Source organism: Pempheris klunzingeri, chromosome 20 (assembly GCF_042242105.1).
Source record: "Pempheris klunzingeri isolate RE-2024b chromosome 20, fPemKlu1.hap1, whole genome shotgun sequence".
Classification (NCBI taxonomy): domain Eukaryota; kingdom Metazoa; phylum Chordata; class Actinopteri; order Acropomatiformes; family Pempheridae; genus Pempheris; species Pempheris klunzingeri.
Window position 1 is genome coordinate 22,145,731 of NC_092031.1, and position 23,305 is coordinate 22,169,035.

The 23,305-nt window shown below is 43.4% G+C and overlaps 1 protein-coding gene across 1 annotated transcript in view; it reads left to right on the top strand.

Annotated features, from left to right (window-relative positions):
• Positions 1-17,015: 17,015 nt before the first annotated feature.
• shisa6 (shisa family member 6) overlaps positions 17,016-23,305 on the top strand; it is a 57,688-nt gene continuing 51,398 nt past the window's right edge. Inside the window, exons 1-2 of the mRNA XM_070851616.1 lie at positions 17,016-17,542; positions 19,175-19,335. Of these exons, the coding sequence (XP_070707717.1) occupies positions 17,016-17,542; positions 19,175-19,335 (688 nt within the window). The remainder of the gene's footprint in view (positions 17,543-19,174; positions 19,336-23,305) is intronic.

Here is a 23,305-nt window from a genome sequence, read left to right on the forward strand (position 1 = left end):
CAAAGTGCTTCAGAGGCTTCAGCCTCTCAGTCATCCGTTCACACACACAGTGACACACTGACGGCAGCAGGTGACCATACAAGGCCAACCATCTTGAGCAATTTGGGGTTCAGTGTCTTGCCCAAGGAAACTCAACATGTGGACAGGAGGGCCATCATACAATCTGATGGTCTTGCATTTCCACTCCCAGATACTCCATTGAATCCTCCAACAAAGACCACAAAGCGTGACAGCTGAGAGAATGCTGAAATTGTAGTAGCTATCCATGATCCTGAAAAACATGATGAGACTTTCTGCAAAATCTCTGCCATAGCAAAAAACAACAGAGTCAACTTCAAGCCAGATGGAGAAGCTAAGCTGGAAGGCATGACTGTCAGTGCTGTAGCTGAAGGTGGTCCCTGAGGATTCATGGCGTGAGGGAGGAAGATGGAGGGGACATCATGAGCAGAATCACTGATATTTTCAGGAAAGTGACTCCCAAAATTCAGGACAGTTTGAAGGAGTGGGTCGACATTGTCCATTGCATCAGGTAACAATGATGAGAGGGCTCAAGCAGATCAACCATCGTCCTGTTTGCAATGCACCACTGTGATGCTGTCTGGAAGGAGGCGAAACACTCAAAGTTTCTTCTTGACTAGAAACTGGATCTCAGTGGGAATGTCCCCAGAGACTACCGCAGCGAGAGAGATGCTTTGGCCCTCAGCAGAGAAAGAAAGGCAAGAAGGAAAGGAAGCTTCATTATGCAGCACTTCTGTCTTCATGAAAGGAAGAAAGCTCGACTTCTCAGAGGTGATATAAGTATTCAGCTAAACTGAGAAGTGTCATGCAAGCTCATCAATGCTCACAAAAGTCATGTTCTTTTTCAAGAAGGCTGTTTTACAAAAGTTCAAATTGCACCTTATAGTCCTGGTTAACTAACTAAGCCAAAATGTTGCTTCTGAATATTTTATTGAAGTGTAAAAAAGTTGAATTACATCCCCAAGTCTGAGCCCAACTCCATCCACTGCCTCATTTATAAGAAATGGTTAAAAAGTAGGCAAGAGGCAGAAGGGGCAAGGGGGCATATCTGTGTGAGGCAGGAGCTGCTCAGTGATATGTTCCCCCGGGCCACAGAAAAATGGACAGTGGCACAGAATCGCAGGGGCCTACGTCACAGGGTGGAGGACTTCCAGAATCCCCTGAAGGGGACGTTAGTGTGGTGGAGCCTTGGTCCTGAGCAGGATGAGGCTCTCAGTTTTCTCTGTGCTCTCTGTAGATCACTTTCGTAAACATTCTAACTAGTAACTCTGAACAGAATGAACTCTTGTGAATGATGAGTCTCAATCGGCATGTATTAGAAAATGAGCGCTGTTTCACAGACGTGGCCGTTAACAATCGTCTTTTTTTTTTGTTTTATTAAATTCATGACATAGTTAGCTCCCAATCTGATGCTCATGAGAAAAGTGACAAGAGAAAAGGACCTACTCCTTTTCAAATGTGACCATGAGACAGTATTCCAAAAGATTAACTCATTGATGCAATCTTTCTTTTTAGTTTTCTTTCAAAATACACAGTATAAAACTAACCTGAAGGCTGTATTTGTGGATAATTGGGTGCTAATACAGGCAAAGCTTGTGTGGCCGACTCAGGGACTATATTTATGCATCCATTTTGAGGGGGACCTGCACAAGTTGCATCATTTTTCAAATGCATGCAGTAATATTTTTCTTCTTTTCCCCTTTTTGTATTCATGGTGGCATACACATGGTGGTGGAAACACTCTAACTGAGAATCCTATTCTATTCAGGCTGGCACTTCATCACATGGTCATATGTGGTTTGTTGCCCAAATCATCTCTACTGCAGTATACTATAGCTTTGATCACAGAGGAGCCCATGTTTTAGCAATTCCTGGGGTGGAATCCTACTGAACACCTCTCAGCATAATTAGTTCTAAAACCCCTGATCTCCTATTTCATAGCTTTCGCCTAGATTAGCACCCAAATTATTTCTATTTTGCAGTAGAGACCCGTCTTCTCTATGTGTTGAAAGGTTCAAATGGTTGTTCAATCATCACTTTGTTCACAGTGGAATTCTTTGAGCACACATCAAGGTTTTTTGGTGCTCAACTGGTTTAAAAGTAAACCTCTTTTTTCCTCTATGAATTTTAAGTTTAATTTGCTTAATGTAATGTCCTTAAAAACCAGGGGTATCAGGGATACTGAGGGGGAAAGCACACTGATTTAATTTCACTTCAGAAAACACATTCTTGGGTATTCTGAGGTATAGAATTCGGGAAAGCACAGTGTGGTGCTTTAGCTCATTTAAGCCACAGTACTAAGTAACTAGTAATCTTTTTACCTATAATTAAAGGGGATGTTCTTGAAACAGTGTCATCTGGTGATGGTAGATGGACTGCACTGATAATTAGGCTATCTTTATTGTTTGTTATATATATGATTTTAATTCCCATGCTTCTAACAAGGTCTCATTTAATGAAAAAACATCCAAATTGAAGGAACTAAACAATATCTACCGAGGTTCACTATTATTCTTTGTGGTGACTTTAGTGAATGTCCTGACGATATGAAGGGTTGATGTCCTCCCAGGCTAAACTAAGCTTCAAGGAGCAATAACCTTGTTTCATTGTTCTGTTCTGACCTTTCCTTGACTGACGCAACCCTAGTACGAAGGAAATTACTTGGTGCAATAGGAGAACTTTGAAATCAAGAATTGAACTATTGGTATCGATCTATTATCAGACCACAAGCAAATAATTCTGATATCAGGTGCTCCTCAGGAGACCTTTGCTGTGCAAGGTTATTAAAACATATTAAATAAGTGTAAACTAGCAATAGCTGCGACCACAGACACTGGTGCATCTATGCCTGCATGAGGTGGCCAGTGAATCTGTGGCACGAGCCTTTGTGGAGTAAGATTTATCAAAGCAAACTTTTTGCAAACATTCGAGTGTCATTTGTTGAGATGTGGAGCCGTGTGAAGTGTTCCTTGATTGTATTGTGCAACACTGTTCCCTTTGCAGTGTAATATCGTTAAGTAAATTAAAGTTAAGATTGTTGTGATCCAAATGACTGGATACTTGTTTGAATGTGAAATTCTTTCTATATTTGATGTGTAGCCAAAGAAAAAGTCTCTGCTGAGCTCAGTGATGCCTCCCTTAAGAATCTATGACAGACGCTTCCTGAGTTATGACAGGGGGCGTAAAGTGTAGGGGGGCAGGGCAAACCATCACCAGTAAAAATGTATGTGTGTGTATCTCTCTCTCTCTCTCTCTCTCTCTCTCTCTTGCTATCTGTGTGTGTGTGTGTGTGTGTGTGTGTGTCCTACAAAGTTTTGCCACGTTACTTGAATCTGTTTAAAACGTTTGTGCCTTGTGTTTATAGGCCACTCCCACTGTCACCCCCCCCCTTTTTTGGGGGGGGGGGCTATTGACTTTTCCACAAATTCTTGTGCAAATCTGAATCCATTTTGAAATTTTGCACCTTCTGGCAGTAGACCACTGTCATGCCCCCTTTTAGTTCCGTTTGCATGAACACAAACGCACCCCTTCATACAAACATTTAACTTTCCTGGCAAATTTCAGCTTGGAGAAAGTTTTGTGGGTTGACCAACCAACAGACAGAGGAGAGCTATGTCTTGTCGCAGCCATAAAACAAGCAAAGAAAATCCTCAATGATGGATTTAATAAGGACTATAAGAAAAAATGTACACTCTTTGAGTATAAGGTCAGATATGTCGCTATTAAAAAAAATAAGGAACTAAAGAAAGAAAAAAATATGCAAGAATCTTACTTGACGCACAAACTTGACCTTCTACTGACAAGTGAAAATATTACTTTGGGGGAAGAACTGGAACTGAAGGACATCCAGCTACGGCTGCATCAAATTTACTTAGTCATGGCAAAAGGAGCATCTATTAGATCTAGAGCCAAGTGGCTAGAGGAGGGGGAAAGGAGCAGGCATTAGTCTTGAGAAAAGAGATTTGAAAAGGAAATAATTTACTGTTCTTAATACTGGAGATTATATCTGAAGTTATCTACATCTGGAAAACTATATGAATCCAAATGTGATGCAAAACATTGTGCAAGTTTCCTGGAAAAAAAATGTCCCTTTAATCGATGAAGAATTCAAATCTATGTGTGATTCATCAGCTAATGAAACCCATGATCTAATCATGCACTCGTGGAAACATATTCAAATCCCTTAATCTGTATGTACAAATAATGCATCAGTCAAAAAAAGCGTCAGCCACAATGAAGCAGTTCATTCTACCTCTTACCCCCAAACCTCATAAAGGAGCCTTTATCTCTACATTATAGAGATAATTGGCGTCCTGTGAATCTTTTAACAGTAGATTATAAGATTAGTATATTCAAACAGGTTAGGGAAAGGGCTATATACTATTATGGCTGAAACTCAAACAGGATTTGTGAATAAGCAACTCATTTTAGACTCTTAGACTTAGATTAGTGAGATTATGCAGATGCAGTTAATTCTAAGGTGCTTATTTTCTTTTTGGACCAATTAAAAAAAAATACTCAAAAAAGCACACACACACACACACACACACACACACACACACACAAAAACAACAACATTGTTACACTAACAAGAAAGTAATTTGTTGCTCCCACCCCTGACAAAGTTAGCTCCATCCTCTAAGATAAGGTTGATTTGTATTTTTTGCTTTCATGCTTTGAATAGTCAAAATAACTGGATCACATTTGTTCAAAAGACAGCACTGAGTTTACATTTCAACATGCATAAAGCACGTGAGAGATCAGATGCACTGATTTCCATATTTTGTCTGATGACTGCAGTACATCCGTGTGCATCCTGGTGTGGGATAACTGCAGTGGAAAGACTCCGTGGTGCCACCGAGCGGCATGACCCCTGTCATTTCATTGTTTCCCCATAAGAGGCAGTGTCAGCAAGCACAGATTCATAATTGAAGGTCAGTCTGAGGCCATCAGTCTCTGGAGTCTCAGCAGGGACGCTACTGTTTGTCCCAGACATGTCTCACACACACACACACACACACACACACACGAGACACAAAAACACACATCCACCACACGTAACACACAAAAATATATGCACACATGAAATGCATATAAACACTCTTGCATGCATGCAGACACATACACCCTCCCAGTGACACAAAGCCAGCTCAGCACAGCTGTGGCTTGGTTTGATGTGAGCATGGCCATCCAGGCAGAAGAGGTCGTTTCCCAGCATCACTCATGGGTCCAACCTTTGATCTCTATGTTTCTCTCATCCTGTCTCATTCGCTGTCTCTCTCTCTCTCTCTTTACAGTTCCTCTGTTTGCCGTCAGTTTTCCCAACAGGATCCCTAAATGACTGATTGTAGAGTTCAAGATGTTTAATCCCAAAACCCATTTTTAACTCCCACTAAGAAGTTCCTCACTACAGTCACAAGTTGAATTGGTTTGTATTGTTTTTTCATTACTGAAAGGTAGAAAAAAAGGGCGTTGGTGATGTATCAGAAATACTGTGTTAGCCTCTGAGTGGGTGTGTCAGTGTGTTTGACTGACACCGAAGCGCTCAGACTGGTTTCTTGTGCTTATGCTGCATTCATGCAATGTCAGAAGAACAGGAAAACCTCCCGTTATTCTGATTTAAGACCATTACCATCATTATTCCAAGACGATCACCCCCACTGGCAGACTCGGGCTATCTGGGGGCACGGATGGCAACAAGGAAAAGGGCACCAGCTGCATGCCGTTCCAAACCCTGGTTGGATTAAAATAGTCTTATTATGTGACACACACGCACACACACATTTGACCTTCATAAACATTCCAGCTTCTAAAGGGTGGAGAAATTTTTGTGGACGGACCAGCCAATCAAGAAACGGACAGAGTGCGCTGTAGAGCTTCTAGCTAAAAAAACTATCAAAGAAAATGCTCAATGATAACTTTCATAATGACTGTGAAAATGTTTTTATTCTTTACATATAAGGTCATATACAGTGCTATTAAAAGAAGGAAGGAACTAAAAAACTGACTTGAAGAACAAACTTGACCTTGTAATGACAAGTGAAAATATTACTTTGGAGGAAGAACTGGAACTGAAGGACATCCAGCTAAGGCTGGATTAAATTTACTTAGTCATGGCAAAAGGAGCATCTAATAGATCTGGAGCCAAGTGGCTAGAGGAGGGGGAAATGAACACATTCTTTTTTTTTGCTCTTGAGAAAAGACATTTTAAAAGGAAATCATTAACGGCCCTTAGTATTGACAGCGGCCCTTCCAAAGACTTAGGTTAGTTTCTCATGTTGTCACTGCATTTTATGGAAAACTATATGAATCCAAATGTAATCAAAACATTGTGCGGAATTAAATATAAGAGTTCAAGATGTTACATCCAGAAACCCATTTCATCCCTCACTACAGTCACAAAACACGTTGAGGTGGTTTTTAATTTTCCTTTTAATACTGAAAGGTGGAAAGAAAGGTCTTTGGTGATGTATCAGAACTACTCTGTTAGCCCCTGAGTGGGTGTGTCAGTGTGTGTGTCTGACTGACACCTAAGACACAGCGTATAGAAACTGTAGCTTGTGCTGCATTCATGCAATGTCAGCAGAACAGGAAAACCTCCCGTTATCCTGACTTCAGAGAGTTATTATAATTATTCCACTGCCACACTAACACAAAAATAAACTAACATCTATTTAACCATTCAGAGGCACGTACAGGCCGACGCTCTGTGTCACATGGAGGGCAGCTTGTGCGGCACTGCATCATGTTTTCTCCACTGGAGGGGCTCTCCAGAGGGCACTTTGTCATGGTTTCTTACACATGGGGCCAATGTAGAGGTGACTCTATCATCTTCGATTTATCACAGGGGCATCCGAGAGGGCGCTTTTACGTTTTTTTTTTCTGAACATGAGGGTACCAGGAGGAGTGATCAGGCTGCTGTCTGGCTGTAGGCAGCGTTGTGCTGACTGTTGTAAATGGGCACTGCTTTTGTTGTATTGTGGCAGTTTTTAAGAGCTCTACGTAGCACAGGCATTTCTAACCCTCAGAATTAGGAAAAATGGCAACACCAGTAAATATTATGCACCTTATAGCAAATAGTGATCTTGATGAAGCCAGAGAATCAGCATTATTTAAACTGGTTGATGCGTATCATACATCAGCAACATCATAGAACCAAAAAATGGACTGTTTTCCTTTTTGACACAGATTTTATTTCAAAAACAGGTTTGCAATTTAACAATTTCATTTACAAGTCTCTATGTGGAAGCAGAAAAAAACATGCTATTATTTTCAAATGGTCCATGTCTTATTGTCAGTGTGAATGGCATGCTAAGATTGAGGCTCAGGGAGAAAAAAAAAAAAGAGAAAATATGTACGGAGCTAAGAGAAAGAGACCAGAGATTGAACAGCTTTGTTTTTCTGGCAGGCCGCAGGCAGCTTTCAATCCCCACAGCAGTGAGACAGAAGCAGTTGATGGGAAATACAGTAGCTGAGGCAGTTTACATATGAATGTGGTCCTGGACGGTATGGATGATGCAGAAGCAGAGAGCCTGGAGCGCTCATTGGTATCCTACCAACCAGAACACTTTTAGCGTCAGCTACTGTTTGTTCTGTTTTTGTTCAATTATCAATGTCCACAATGTTGCTAAATTCATGCAGCTGGGTTTTTTCCTGCAGCTTGGGAGATGCACCAAAGCACATGAAAACATCTCTCGGGAGAGACGCTGGGTTTTAAGGGAACTCTGGGTAATGAGCTGGAAAACTGCATTGATAATGTTGACCGTCACTCGCTGGACTGACGTGAACGTGTCAGGCTCCATAAATAATGTGTGAGGTGCAGTCTCAGTTTTGTGGTTGCACTAGTCTATAGCTCACCGAGGCTGTTCAATTATGTAAGCTCATAGTATAGAGAGAGGGGTGAGGAGAGCTAGGGAGGGAAGGGACTGGCGGGAGGGCTATTTTACATTTCATTTTGATGCTTGTGTTGTGTTATGAGGGGAAAATCACCTTTAACGAACACGAAGCGCCATCTGAGGTGCTTGTTAGTTGTTTCTGGTAACTACCCCTAACGATGTTAAACCTTCAAGTGGAGACAGAGAGCACACGCTCCACAAATAAACACTGGTGGTTTTTTATTAGCAGTGGTGTGTTTGAAGACAAAGGCACGTCGTGGAATATTCAGAGAATATTCTCAGCCCCAACGATCGGCGCAGAAATTGAAAATGCAAGACCCTAAATGGATTTTCCTCAACAACAAAGATAAGACCAACCTGGGAAACAAGCTTTGAGAGACTGAGCAGATATCAAAGAGAAATGGAGGGCCAGTTGAAGGGCCTATGGAAGATAGAAGGAAAGACGCACATCAGTATGACTGCTTATTTATTATTCCACGGGAAAGACCATGTGGTTAGAAACCGGAGTGGATGAGGGCGAGGGAAGGACGAGGTTGATTGTTGGTTCGAGGAAAGCCCCTGCTTTATCTTATTTTGGCAGCTGTGACCCACTTTCACACGTACACACTTGAGTTATGATATGCGCACTCACACACATACACACGCTCACACGCCCACACATGCAGCAGCGCATCAGTGAAGAGGAAAACAGAGGCATCTGGAAAAGCCGTCCTCTGGGAGGCATTGACATGATTTGCGGGGGGGGGGGGCTCACTGCGTTTCCCATAACTTTGGTAGAGCAGCTCTCTGCCAGGTGACTTCCCAGCGCGTTCGCTGCGTTAACTGATGGCTGCACAACTAATTGGTGAAACGCGTAATGGTGACCTGCTCGGGGAGGAACGCGCTGTGTCGTAATGTAAGGAGGCATGTGAGACCACACGGTGTATAAATGATTGCACATTAATGTTTAACTCTAGTTTAAGTGTCTCCTCAGGAGTGAGGGGGAGCGTTTAAGTTTCCCGAGGCTCAGCTGGAGCTGAATCGACAAATGTCATCTCAGATGTGATGGCCTTGTTTGTGGTTAAAGATGTTTGTTCCCTGACATATACTGCAAGCTCAGGTTATTGTTATTTAAGGAGTTGAGAAAGAAAGAAAGAGCAATTTTGATGCATAATTTTATATTTTGTCTGGTTTTAAAGCCCCTGTGTGTCACGTGACTCTGGTGCTGCACTGAAACATGAGAGAAAGGTGAATGAGTAACTGATGACATGAAATGGGATCACATTAATCTGATCAAAACCCCCAGCTGTAAACCATTACTTACTGTGGAAAAACAAGATCACAGATGCTTTGAACAAGATGCTGCAGAGCTTTTTTTTTTTTTGTCAGTGCAGTTTCTTAATGGGAATGAATTATCCATTTATAAGTCTGCTTCGCACGCTGATGCTTCCATGTGGGAGCGGGAGTTCCCACAATACCAAACTATTAATGGGAGGATACAAAGTGAGTGAGAAAGCAAGAGAGCGACGAGATCTCATGTCGATCAGTCCAGCTTCGTCTGTGAGGAGAGGAGTGAAATATGCTAAAAGTTCTGCTAAGACGCATTTCTTCTAATGACCGCTAGACGGCGTCTCCTAGAAAAGCCGATCGATACTAAATAAAAGAGAAATACTGACAAGATTTTAGAGTCTCAGTTGCTAGTTTCATTAGACAGTGCCGATACAGCTGTAATCCTTAAGATTTTAAATCACATTTACTACAGTTTACGATTAGCATGTTCATTTAAAGGTTCTCTATTTCATTTTTCAGCATCTCAGACCAAAACAAATGTGTGCCTCACATTTGGTCCTGTGTAAAATATATGTTTTCTTGCTGCCAAATGCTGCTAAATGCTCCACTATATTTACCAGCTAACTTCTTTAGTACTGGAAAAGTTTTTGGTTTTTTTTAGCTAAAAACAGCTGCACCTTCTGCATCAGGAAATGAGGTTAATGAAAGTGGAGTTGTTTGGCTGAAAAACCACAGCAATGAGCTGAAAACTGAAAGATGGAAAAAAAAAAAAAAAAAAGTTCTGTGCTTTGTGTTTGGTGATAATTCCCTGAAGTTCTGTCACTACAAGCAACGTCTTTCACATTACACATCGTCATTTGACTCTGTGTTAGTATGAAAATATTTCTTGGTGCAGCTTTAAAAAAAAAAAAAGTTCATATCTTTTACAGTGTAGATTTGGAATATCCCAGACAGTTGTGGCAAATTATAATAATCTGTAACTGATTACATTTAGAAAGAGAACTTCCAATTCCTATATGAGGGGACCGTTCCCCAGGCGCACACTACGCCATCAACTCCCATTCATTACATTGTACAAAGCAGCACCACAGTAATAATCATTTATAACCCCAGCCACTGAGCTCTCTGAATATATAGCCCTGATCAAAAGCCAACACTGAACATCAAACAGGCTCACTCAGTTGTAAGTCTGGCTGTAAATTAGTGAGACATTATATCGTGCCAGAACTGGTGCCAGGGACGGGAGCGGGGACAGGATTTTAGACTAACAAGACAGTTATGGGAAGTGATGACAGCGTGCTGGCAAGTGCCATTACTCCAAACCTGACCCGCTATTCATCCTGAGGAGGCAGCTGGCAAACGGCTAAAAGCCAAGAGAAATATCGACAGGGTTAAAATGTTTTAGTATTCGCAAAAGTGATGTAATGCATTCCGTTGGTTTCATTTGGCATTAGCACACCAACACAGAGAGGAAGAGCGTGTGCATCATTTACTTTTATTGGCAGCATACGAGGCTAAAGCAGAGATACATGACACGAGCAACACCTCCTCATCTCGTCCTTTCTGCCTGGGCTTTAATTCTCTGCCCTGGTCGACACTCCACCCCCCAAACCCTATGGCTCAAACTTGTAGCCCTGTGGGCGAAAAAAGGCGCATTATCAGAAATTCTTGACATAGCACTTTCCAGAGTAGGACTCAGCAGCACGCATAGTTAAACTCAAGGGGACAGTTTCTCTTAAAAGCTCTTGTACCAGCCCCAGCTCTTTCTGCAATTTGGGAAACACAGTTTTCAAAAGAAATTGGGTCATGGTAATGGCAGAAGAACATGGCATGTATAAAGGATCGGCCCCTGGAGAGAGAGCAAGAGGAGTCAAGAACAATGGTGGCCGGCTCAGTCGGGCCGCGCTTCATTGCTTTGTCAGTGCTGTAACAGCAAAGTCTTGTAGGCTGAAAAACCGGTTTTCCTCGGCCCGCCTTTCTGTTTTCCTTCACATTTAGGTAATTTGCATCATCTCAGGGCAGCTAGTGGGCATGGCGCTGATCCTGGGTCATTTCATAAACAAATAAGAAGCTTAAAGTGTTTCTCAGCCTCTAATGATTGTGAACTTCAGAGCCTTTCCGGATGAAAAAAGGGTCTTTTTGTGGTCATGTGGAAAAAAGAGAAATCCAAGGCACTTCTAAAACCTTTATTCTGCATGGCTGGTCATAATTGCAAGCTTAAAATTACAGAGGGAAAAAGGGATCTAAGGCACTCAAAAAATCAGTTAAAAAGCCTTTATTCTGCTCAGCTGGTCACTGTGAAGTTGTTAACTTATGACTACACAAACAGAAATGCAGAACCTTGCTAACAGATTTTTGCAGTGCCGTTAATCTCACTCTTTAACGTGACGATAAACAAATCTTAGAAATGTCTGACTGTATTAGGGATAGGATGGAATAGAACAGACTGGGGAAACAAATAAAACTCCCCTCTTTAACACTTATAACTCATTATGTTGGGCATAAAACATAATTCCAAATAAAGTTACAGCAGTAAACCTGCAGAATGTGCGCATTTTAGTACTCATGAAGAAGATGAATGTGCCATTTCTTTTCCCCCAAAAGTCTTGCTTTGCAAATGTCTGTGTATTTGCCTACATTACACTGAGTCATAAACCCTTTATGGATTGTTTATACCGTGCTTATAGAGGCCAAATCAGAAGGAGGGGTAAACATGAGGAGTTGGCTGGAATAAGAAAATAGCCATTGATTCATACAATGATATCACCAGTAATGATACAAGCATAAGAAAAAAAAAAAGAAGGGATGCAGTAATAACACCAAATGCAGCTTCGTGCAGGATGCACCCTCAATCATGTTTATTGCAGGAACAGAAATGGATCTGAAACATTAATGGTACGTCATCCCAGTCGGTCACAAACTGCAGCACACAGAGGCAGAAGCCTCAGATATTACCTTCTATCTATCTGTCTATCTTTTGGCTGCTTATGGAGCAAGCTTTAGGCCATGTATGTATTTTGGGATCCACTAACACGATTCATGGAGAAGGAGCAAGGTCTGCATTCCTACTGTGAGTTTGTATATTTTGCACCATTGTGTGCTTTTCTTCGATGCTCGGCTTCCAGCCCCGATCCATATGTCTCAGAGCGCATCTATATCTCATGTTAAAGTCCCAGAGAATAGTTCAGTAGTGAGTTTAAATTTTTCATTACAACAAGGATGGCATCGTAAAACGTGGTTACCAAGCAACTGCTTCTCAGCCTCCCAATCAGCAGCGTTGTTGGTTTGAGATTCAGACACAAATATCATCACACTCTCTCTTTTTCCTCTTCCTCCTCTGCATGTCACTCAGGCTGCAAAACCTGCACTGAATGGATTGATTTGATATGTATTAAATGAAAAAAACAAAACAAAAATGCTGATCAAAAAGTCTTTCAATTTAGTCCCCTGAAGGACAAATCTTCTCCAGCCTGATGTGCTGAAGGTGTATAAGCCATTCAGGAGATACTGTAAGTTTTATAGGAAAGGCTTAGACTTTAAATTAGGATCTTTTGGTACCCTAACCTGCTGCCAGTCACACCACTGGTGATAGTGAAAAAAAGATGCTTATGCAAAGCATTTTTCCCCCTACTGTTCCTGTCAGGGTGCTTTTGAAATCCCTTTTCTAATGAGAGCTGGCATTCCACCTTCCTTCAGTATTTCCTCCGGAGGGGAAGCAGGGAGGGTTAGCGACAGAAGGATGACAGCAGTGAAAGTGCCACAGTCAGGAAAAGTCTTCTGCTCTCAGCTTATAGAGAAGTCCTTCTTGGGTTTGAGATTTGTCTGTTTTATAAACAATGTCGTATGATTGCGAGGCGGCGGTCAGCTCTGTGACCTCCATCTGCAGCAGCGATATCTGATCTGGCACCGCTGGCTGTCCCTGCAAACCTCTGACAGGCAGTGCTGATGGGGGTGGATTCTGGCAACTTAAGGTAAACTTACTTAAAGGAAGTTTACAACTTAAATGTCCTGTGATAATCATTTTCTCCCCCCCCCCCCCCCCCCCCCCCCCCCCCCCAAGTATGTCCAGGAAATTCTGACTTCACCACCCTAACTTCAAGCCCACTGGTTCTTACTGCAGGTGTAGGTTTAAAAGATTAAAAAGGGCTCGTAAATATATAGTTTCTGTACTTTTCTAAAGCAGCTGTTCACTGCAGGTTTTGGCAAACAACAAAAGAAGAAATGGTGCATTTGTCAGGGACTATTTTCAGCAGATTGATGCATATTTGGTTGCATTCCATAGACACGTATAGGAGAGACTGAGCCAAAATAAATTACAATGTGTGTGTTCATGCTAATGAAGGAACATATCATATCATATATCAATACATAATTGTGACTCATTGATGTGTTTGTTAATAGTTTTTTGAAAACACTAGAGCTCTATTGCACAGAAGGTGAAGATATATCAGGCTGGGATGCGCACAGAACACACACACACACACACGACGACACATTCGTTGTTTGCTTTGGGACTTTTTGTTGGATTTGTTATCAATAAGAAATCTTGATCTTTAAACAAACATGACAACTAACTCTGTACAGGTGGAGTCGATGCGTCCTGATTGGCCGACACTAGGCCGCTAGTCCGCGCTGGGGACACACTACGCGATTTAAAGATTGATTTTAACCCCGATTTGGCCGTGGTAATTACCGAGATCGTGGCGAGTCTGCACTTATTTGCAATGAACAGGGCAGGTCGTCATGGACAGCTGGCTCATAGGAGCCGTAATTAGTGTGTTCTCACCTCCTGACCTGCTGAGTACTGGCTTTCCAGTTCAAATACTTTTAGTAACCTTATGAGGCAAGCATATACACAGATCGCATTCCAACTCAGCAATGATTTGAAATTGAGCAGAGTGGCTGGAATCAGTCCAGGGTAGTTGCACTGTACATACTGGCCACAGAAATGTAGAGAGTGGGCAGCTTAAATCACTCTTTAATATGAGCTGTGAAACATGTTTGATTTTAAATCAAGGCACAATCCACCATCCTTTGATATGCTCTTATGGAACTCAACTCACTGCAAGGAATTTCAATAGCTATGACAGCATAAAGGGATTTTTTTTGGCCACTTGTGGGCCGTGGAATGAGCTGAAAAGACAATATTGTCATGTTGTCACCTTATAACATTGATGAACATGTTGACAAAAAGTTGCCTGCCTACGAATCCAGCAGATGCAGAGCAACATTAGTATCGATGAATCCAGTGGTCACTCTGTTTCAGCTCTGTTTTGGTCTCCACCAACTCTCGTGGGGAAATTTCTGGGTCTTTAACCGCTAAATGCTGCTGGAAACAAGGTTTATAAGAGTGGAGTTACAGGGTGGAAAAAATCTGAACAAATAGCTTAAAAGGGCTAAAACACTCCACAAAGCTGAGGGGAGCTGCAGAGCGATGAATCTCTCATCACTTCATGCGACCACTTTAGTCCTCTGATCAGTCGTTTAGTATAAAAATATTTAATGGTGCAGCTTTAAAGAAATAGCAACAACCTCGATGTCACTTTTGTGACTCAACATTTTCTGCGTCTCAGTGATGATGATGCAGAACTGACGAGCTTTAACGTCTGTGCAAAAATGAACTTGGAGCTCTCTCTGCTGAGTGCTCACTGTGCACAACATCCACGACTTATTGTGCATTCACCTCTTTTCCACTCGCTTTCCATGCAAGTTTGGAACACAAGCGGCTGTATGGACGGCACACGTTTATCGCTGTGAACACAGGTTCATCACAAATCTTCTTTCCGCTGTTTGTTAGTTGTCTGAGGCTAAAGCTGCTCATTAGTTCTTAAGTCTTTCCATTGTAAGTCGCTGTCAGGGACATGTGGCAAAAGATAAAGATATACGAAATACAAAAATATAAAAATTAATTTGAAATTGCAGGTTAAATTAAACCCCACAGACATAATCACACGCTAACAATGTCTTCAGTGTCTACAATCCACACCCACGTCACATGTTATCTGCATGTAAATGAAGAAACCTTAATTCCTCCCATAAGATGTCTCACTAGTGCTCCTTTGGCCCACATCATTACAACCTCCCGCCTGCCAGAAACAATGTGCTGTGTTCTCATCACACTGTTCCCAACCGAGGCAGATAACTGCGATTTAAGGTCTCACCTCATCCTGCAGCTTCCACACTTCCCTGTACCTGCTGATGACAAGACACCGCGGTAGTCAAATATGGTGTGCAGTACAGCTCAGTGCTCTCCAACCAAGTGGCACTGAGAACCGTTTTTCATCATAACCAAGCTCTCTCCCTGCTGATTTGGTCCTCCCATCTGATTAAAGGTGTTAATTAGTTAAAGTTCTTATTTGGAAAGGCCTACAGATATGTATATGTATATACATATATATATATATATACATGACTTTCACTGGATATTGATGGCCACAGAAGAAGGATAAAAGGCTTTTTTTTTTTTTTTAAACGAGGACAGAGCTGTGTGTAGGAGTGTGCTATATAGCTTTGGTTCATGTCAGTGCAGCAGTGTTGAAACACTCTTCACTGCTAATTTAGCCCCATCACTTCTCCATGATCCCTCAGGTGGCATGGCTGGGCTACAGGGCAATGTGACCGACTCTATCTGAAATAAAGACTGTATTCACTGACAGCACCCCCAGTTACTGTTTCATCCTAAAAAAAACACACACCTGTTTACAGCTGCAGTGAGACACCAGCAAAAGGTCGAGGGATTGTGTGACTGTGTTAGGATGCAGAGGAGTGTTCTGCGGACAGAGGTGTGTGCAGCCATTTCATTTAGAAGTGTTAATGCCCAATAACCAAGCTTGCTTGCTTGCTTGCTTGGAGGAGGAGGAGGAGGAGGAGGAGGGGGCTGCAATTTACCGAGACTTGGCTGAGTTCTGACGCCAGCACTGAAGTGATGTAAGAGACGGAGGGAGGGAGAGAAAGCCGAGAAGGAGGAGAGAAGAAACTGGGAGGGAGAGAGAGAGACAGAGGAAGAGAGAGAGAGAGAGAGAGAGAGAATCATAGCTCTGATATTCTCCTCACTTTCGGAGACCCAGACAGAGAGCAGCTCCCCAGCGGGTATTCTAACTGAGGTAGGCTGTCTTTCCACACTCCCACCCTTTGAATAGACCAAGAAAAGAAAATATCTTATAAAGTTAGATTTGAATTGCGTTTGCATTTGATTTGACAGTAACTGTCCTGCGTGCACTGTGGAGCACAGCGGCGGTAGGGTGTGCTGCTCTGTGTCTGTCAGTAGGCTGCTGTGTGGGTGTCACCTCTCCAAGTTGAACGCATCGTGCAAAACTGCAAGAATGACTTCAAACAGTCATTTTTTCCACCACTAGAACGAGTCAAGTTATTGGGACGTGTGGGAGCCTACTAATTAATTAATGACGTGATTGTGACGTGGGGATAATACCTAATGAGCCCATTTGTCTTGACGTGTTTCTCCAGCCTAACTTGAACAGAACCGCCTGGGTCTCCAGGAATCAGCACCTCGGACAGCGACGCAGCCGAGGGAGAGCGCGCAGAGCCCCGGGCACCCGCCAGCCTCCCCCCCGGTCAGGATATGGTCCTCTCCCGCCGCCGCTTCCCGACGGGTCGCGATGGGCTTTAGTTTGTCCACTGCATAATAACTGCCGAGAAATGCCCTTGGCAACCGTCCGCGCACACTTGTATTCAGCATGACGGCGGCGCAGGAGACCGAGCGAGCAGGGGAAGATTCGGTGGCGAAACTTGCGCACGACTAAAGCCCCTGCATGCTTAAACAGAGTTGAAGTCTCGAAGCCAAAGCATAAGACTCGAAGAGTTCTTCACACGACCATGGGGATAAGGCACCTTTTGCTGCTGCTGATATACCTGGACCCGCTGAGCGTGCTGAGCGCCGCTACGGGCGGTAAAAAGCCCAAGCAGGCGCCCAGGAAGGTTCCCAAAGCCACCGCGGTCCCCACGGTCGTCCCGCAGAAGACGCCTCAGCCGGCGCCCGCCAGCAGCCACGACACCTGCCTGGGCTACTACGACGTGAGCGGGCAGTATGACAAAATGTTCGAGTGCAACAACACGGACCACCGGTACTGCTGCGGGACGTGCTACCTGCGCTTCTGCTGCGAGTACAAGAAGGACCGGCTGGATCAGAAAGCCTGCAATAACTACCAGACGCCGGTGTGGGTGCAGACGGCCGCACCGTCTCCCATCCCGACCGGCGATCCGTACGATCCCAGCATGGATCAGACCAACACGGCGGTCTACATCACCTGTGGGATCATAGCCTTCATCATAGTGTTGGGAGTGTCGGCCAAAGTTGCGTACGACAAAGCCACGGAGCCTCCTCAGGAGATGAACATACACAGGTGAGCGGGCACAGGACGTCATGTGTGACAATGAACCCTTGGAATGGAAATGTGCTCTCTGCTCATCGTGTTGTGCCAAATGGTTTCACTTTAGTGAGATAGAATAAAGATATCTATAGCCTATTGCTGGACAGACAGACATGTCCCCTTGCAGGGGGGGTCAAAGGTCAAGACCCACGTCACAGACAGGCCCAAAGTCACGTCACATGCAATAGTTTTCAATATGTTACATTATATTTTTATCTTAACTTGAGGTCAAAGGTTTTTTCCCCGTATATCAGAAATAATGAAGTAGAAATCAGGCTGGTGAGGCGTTTAATGACTGAACAGATTGTTATCTGAAGCCACTCTGATGAGCACCTTTCACATCAGATTCACAGCAGATGTTAAATCCCAAAGAAGTGCGTGCCAAAAATAATTACAGAGGAGTCAGAAGAGAACTATTACAGTGATTGTAGTGGAGTGTAGTAGTGTTTGTGAAGATTATGTGTGTGTGTGTATGTTATGAGTGGGAGTGGGAGATTTCTACCAGATGTTTGTCAGTTTAAACGACCAATAAAAATGCCATCTCACATGTTCGAATCTAACTAGAACCCGTGCATTTGGCTTGTGAGGCACCCAAGCCGAGGCGGGCAGCTGCCAAACGTCACCCTTCATGACGCACCCCCGCCCTAGCCTTCCACCCCACCCTCTGCACATCGGCACATGGCTGTCTGGTGTGTTCAGGTGGGGATTTGACAAGAATGTTTAGCAGCGATGGGGTAGCACAGGGAATGATTGCATCTCACCTCCTCAGCTGGGTCCCGCTTCCCCCTGGGGATTCGCCATATGAGAGTTATCATACATGAGTGGACCACATGTTGTAGACTGTACCCACATCAGTGAACAAATGCTGACACACATTATTTCCTCAAGATTGAATAGCTTTTTTTATTGGATGCATTATTCAACACTTGAGCAATCTTAAGACTGTGAATAATGGATAGTGTTAACGTTGAGGCTGTATCAAGGTCGTGTGACATGCATGCACCGCTGCACATTCAATAAGGAACAGGAAGAGGTGGGGGAAGGGGGGGGGGGGGGGGGGTGAAGTTAAAATATTAATTTAAAAGCAAAGGTTACATTGGCGATACATTTGTTGTACAAAAGCTTTGAGCTGCTGCAGCGCTGCAAGAGTAATTTGATTTCCCTTTTCAAAAGTGATGCCAGAAAAAGCAAACAAACACTTTTTGAACTTTCTTTCATCATGATTGCTTCTTCCTCTCTTCCACTCTCCCCCCCCTTGAGGGCTCCATCCTTCCATATGCACCTGGTGCGGTCTGAAAAACATTCAAATTCAACCCAATTAGATGAGATACTCACACATCCAATGTTGTTTCTCTTGCAAATGAACATTCGTCATGTTCCCAGACGTAAAAAAAAAAAGAAGAAGAAATAGAGCAGCTCTGAATTACCCATAATAGCACAACAGTGTCTTAACAATTAGCAGCCATTCGGCATGCAGAAAACAGACGTGCTATCACTTGATTTTTAACTCGGTTCAGCTGTTCTGAGAGAGAAAAAAACGGTATGCGCAAACTGTACATCTTTTTTGGTGCATTTTTAACAGTGGTTGTTTCTTCGGGTTTCCAGGGCCCTTGCAGACATCCTGAGGCAGCAGGGGCCCATCCCCATATCGCAGTATGACTGTGAGAATTTCGCAGCGATGAACGGCTCACCCAAAGACAACACACCAGTCAGAACCTCATCCAAGAACCACTACACCCCTGTGCACACCTCCAAATCCAACCACGGTAAGAGCTCTCCTCTCTCTCTCCTCTCGGTGCTCAAAGCCTCACAAGCATCCACTATAGTTTATGTGTCATGACTGTTGGTCAAATTTAGCTTGAAGGCAGATTTCTGCAGTATAGCCCTTTTTTCCACATCACTCTCACTGAGTCTATGGAAAGCCTTTGCAGTATATTCATTATTTTTGGTGCAAAACTCTGCACCCCCTCCCCCCACCCCCCCAAAAGAGCACCCACTGTGCTCACCCTTTCAGCAGCCTAATCTCCAATGTTAACATCCAGTAATCATCCGATTTGAGCGAGAGAGCGCGAGGGAGAGAACGACAGAGAAAAAGAGGGGCCTGCTAGTGGAGATAATTGCAGGCTGCCAAGGTAGCGCGGCCCTGCAGCCTCTGACAGGCTGGAAGTGATGACCCCTCAGTCACTCAGTGGGTGAATCACACGCAGCACACACACCGCGTTGATTTAACCCCCGCGATTCACAGAACAGACAGGGAGCATAAATTGGTAATATGGCCAAAAAGTGCAGAAAAAACAAAAAAGAAAACGTGAGTCCAAAGGAAGCCAGTCAACCCCGTCAGGCTCCTCAGGCAAAGCAGGTGTCAGATCGAGAGACGCTCAGGCAAAGGCACATAGATGGAAAATAATTATAATTATGAACTCACAGGAGTCGCTGAGATGGGAAGAAAAATGAAAGACGTGTGCAAGGGGAAGTAAAGAAATATTCCAATCTTGCAAACTGCCAGTGTTGATTTTGCAGCAGCAAAATGATGATATGTGTGTATTTAGCATTTTCTGCTACCTCGTTTATTTCTACTACACACAGTTTGTTATGTTAGGGTCACCGCAGCCTTCCAAACCTGCTAGTTTTGTTGCGTCAGGAAAACAATGAGTATAAACACACCAGTGAAAATCTGATTTCTATAGGACAGCTGTTGAGTAAAATGCAGCTGTCAAATGAAAAACCATCTATGTCCAGATCTGGTCATTTTGAATAATTCACAAACATAAATCATTTAAAAACACATTGGAGCATCTGAATCGCTAAAAATCGCTGTTTTACAGAAAAGCATTTTGGAGATGCACATTTTTCACAGTGTGTACATATGAATTATTTTAGTGATTTTTAAACTAGATTTCCCCAACATCTGCTGGTTTTCCATTCTGTGAGGACCTCACATCACTGCACTCTGCCTTTACATAAGAAATACAATACATTTCTATGGTTATATGTTATTCTCTCCTGTTCCTTACTTCTATCATCTTCCGCTTCGGACAACACAACAGCAAAATGCTGTAGGTGCCATCAAATACGAATCATTTTTGGTTTGAGAAATATCCATTTCTATAAGGACCACGAAGGTTTGTTTTCTCTATGTTGGCGCTATGGAGAAACCTGATTGGTGGATGTTGCAGTCACTGCCCTTAAAGCTAACTGTCCTCACTATTACTTTGAAAAAGGCCCAAACCACTAGGTCAGAGTCCCTCCACTCCTCTAGACCAGGGGTGTCAAACTCAAATATACAGTGGGCCAAAATTTAAAACTTGGACAAAGTCGCGGGCTAACATTGATATTTATTGAAAAAATGGGCCCAAACAAGTTCAAACAATATGGAACAAGCAAAGCTTGATATAACTTAATATTGCACACATGCAAAATCGAATTTAAAAAAAAAAAAAAACATCAATGGCATTCATTTCTTAAATAAAATTTAAATAAAATTCGTATGCCTCTTTTTTTATTTGCAGCCTTCTTTAAATTTAAATTTAACAAGCAAGAAAAAGTGCATAAAGACAACTTTAATTGTAGCTCAGTTTGCTACACACTGATCTACTCTGTGTTCAAGCCAGATACCTGGCATCTTTTCTTGGATGCTAGTTCATCAATATCTGGGCTCAGGCTCTGAGCTGAGGAAATCCTCAGGATCGAGCAAAGGTGTTCATCTGTCAGACGACTCCTGTGAGATGTTTTGGTCATCATCATGGAGGAGAACAGTTGCTCACATAGATAAGTGCTGCCGAACATGGAGAGCATCTAAGCAGCTTGGGTGCGGAGCTGAGGCATTGTGTCAGGGATGAAATGTGGAAACTGTGCGGCACCCACAGCATCATACTTTGACTTCAGCGTGTCACTACACTGGAGTTCAATCAGCTCCATTTGGAGGTTGGTAGGTGCGTTTTCCACGTCAACTGCAAACGGATTACTGAGCAGTTCAAACCTACATTTCTGGACATCAAAGTCGGCAAATCGCCAGGTAAACTCGGCACCGAGTTTTTCAGCAAACTGTGCACATGGGAACACGGCGGTAGAGATCTGCGTTTTAATTGTTTGGCAGCAGGGAAAATGGCCCAGGTTACAAGACAAACAGGTCTGTCTTTTACATATGTAAACTGATATTCTGCCTCCCACCTGTCCAGAAAACTCCTGTTTTCTGCCTTTCTTTTCGCCATTTTTGGGATGGGTAGCACGGTGCCAGTAGCAGCGTGAGGTCGCTATGACTACTGTCAACAGAGGAGAGGGTGTTTATGGGTCCTGTACTGATTGACGCGCCAAAACACGAGCAGAGCATTCTGGGATTTGTAGTATTAGCGGTACATGCGCTGTATAATACTGGCGGGCCAGCTCTAGTAGTCATTTGGTATTGCCTCGCGGGCCAAATATAATTACACTGCAGGCCATATTTGGCCCGCGGGCCAGAGTTTGACACCTATGCTCTAGACCATAAAATGAACGTGTGTCAGTATTAGTGGATACCAAAAAATAGGTCAGGGTCCTCATCATAGTACGTCTCTGTAATGAGCATGGTATTGTCCTGGGTAGCCGACTGTAACTGCAGAGCGCTGACGATGATGAAATGAAAACGTGTCTTCAAACAATTCATTTTGCTTCTGTGGACATTCGTGCACATGAATCATGCAAAGAACGTAAAGTACCTACATTTATCTTACCGTGCATTAAATCCACATCAGATATGAAGATATAGCAACATATGAATATTTAAAGAATGATAAATAGGAGGGTCAAAAACACTTTATGTGGCGTCAGGGCAGCGGTATTTAGTTCAGGGTTAACGGAGTGTAAAAGAGGACTGAACAGCTGCAGTTCTGAACTTCTGAAAGCCAACCTTCATAGCAGCTCATACAACACATGGAGATTTTACAGCTGGTTTGAGCTACAAGACAGCAAACTATTTTTGCGTCTGCATCTCTAAATAATAGATTCATTCATCCAGGTTTATTTGGGTTTGCAGACTATTGTATGTCATGTAAACTTGGCCTCTTTCTGCCATTACCCTCTATCAAATGCTTACTGGGAGCATTTCCTCGCAGCTCGGTGTTTGTTGCAACCACAGTCTGCATTCATTCATTTAGTGTCTCCTCCACTCAGCTGCTGCATCACTCTATACCTAATGGTCACTCTCCTCCACGCAGGGGGCTGATACATGGCTGCACGTGGCAGGCTGCCTCCAGTGTGACCTTGTATGCATTTATACTCAGTAAAGGTCGGGCATCATTTTATCTGTCTATCTGACGCTCTGCTTGGCTGCGACTATTTTGCCTGCTTGCACACAATCACTGCAACTCAGGCCAGCTCAGCTCAGTCTACCCCTGCCAAGCCCCCCCCACCCCCACCCTCATCAGGGACCACAGCAGTCCTGATGGGGTTGGACATGAAAGGCAGTGACAGCCCGGGCGAAAGCGTGGTTAATGTGTGCATATAAATTGGGAAGCTCCGCTTGATGCCCTAACAGGCTCCAAGGTGCTGCGGAGAGGGAGCCCACTCGCGCTCATAGAAATGCATATTCATGTGCGCCTAAATGGGCATTTGGCACAGAGCAGGGAGGCAGGCCACTTAAGGAGAGGGTCCTCGGCTGGAGTTGCCGCTGCTAAGAATGGCACTTCACATCCAGAGGCCATTGGAGACTCTTTTAAAATCAGGTGGAGGGACCTCATAAAGCAAGTGGCTAAAAGGCCC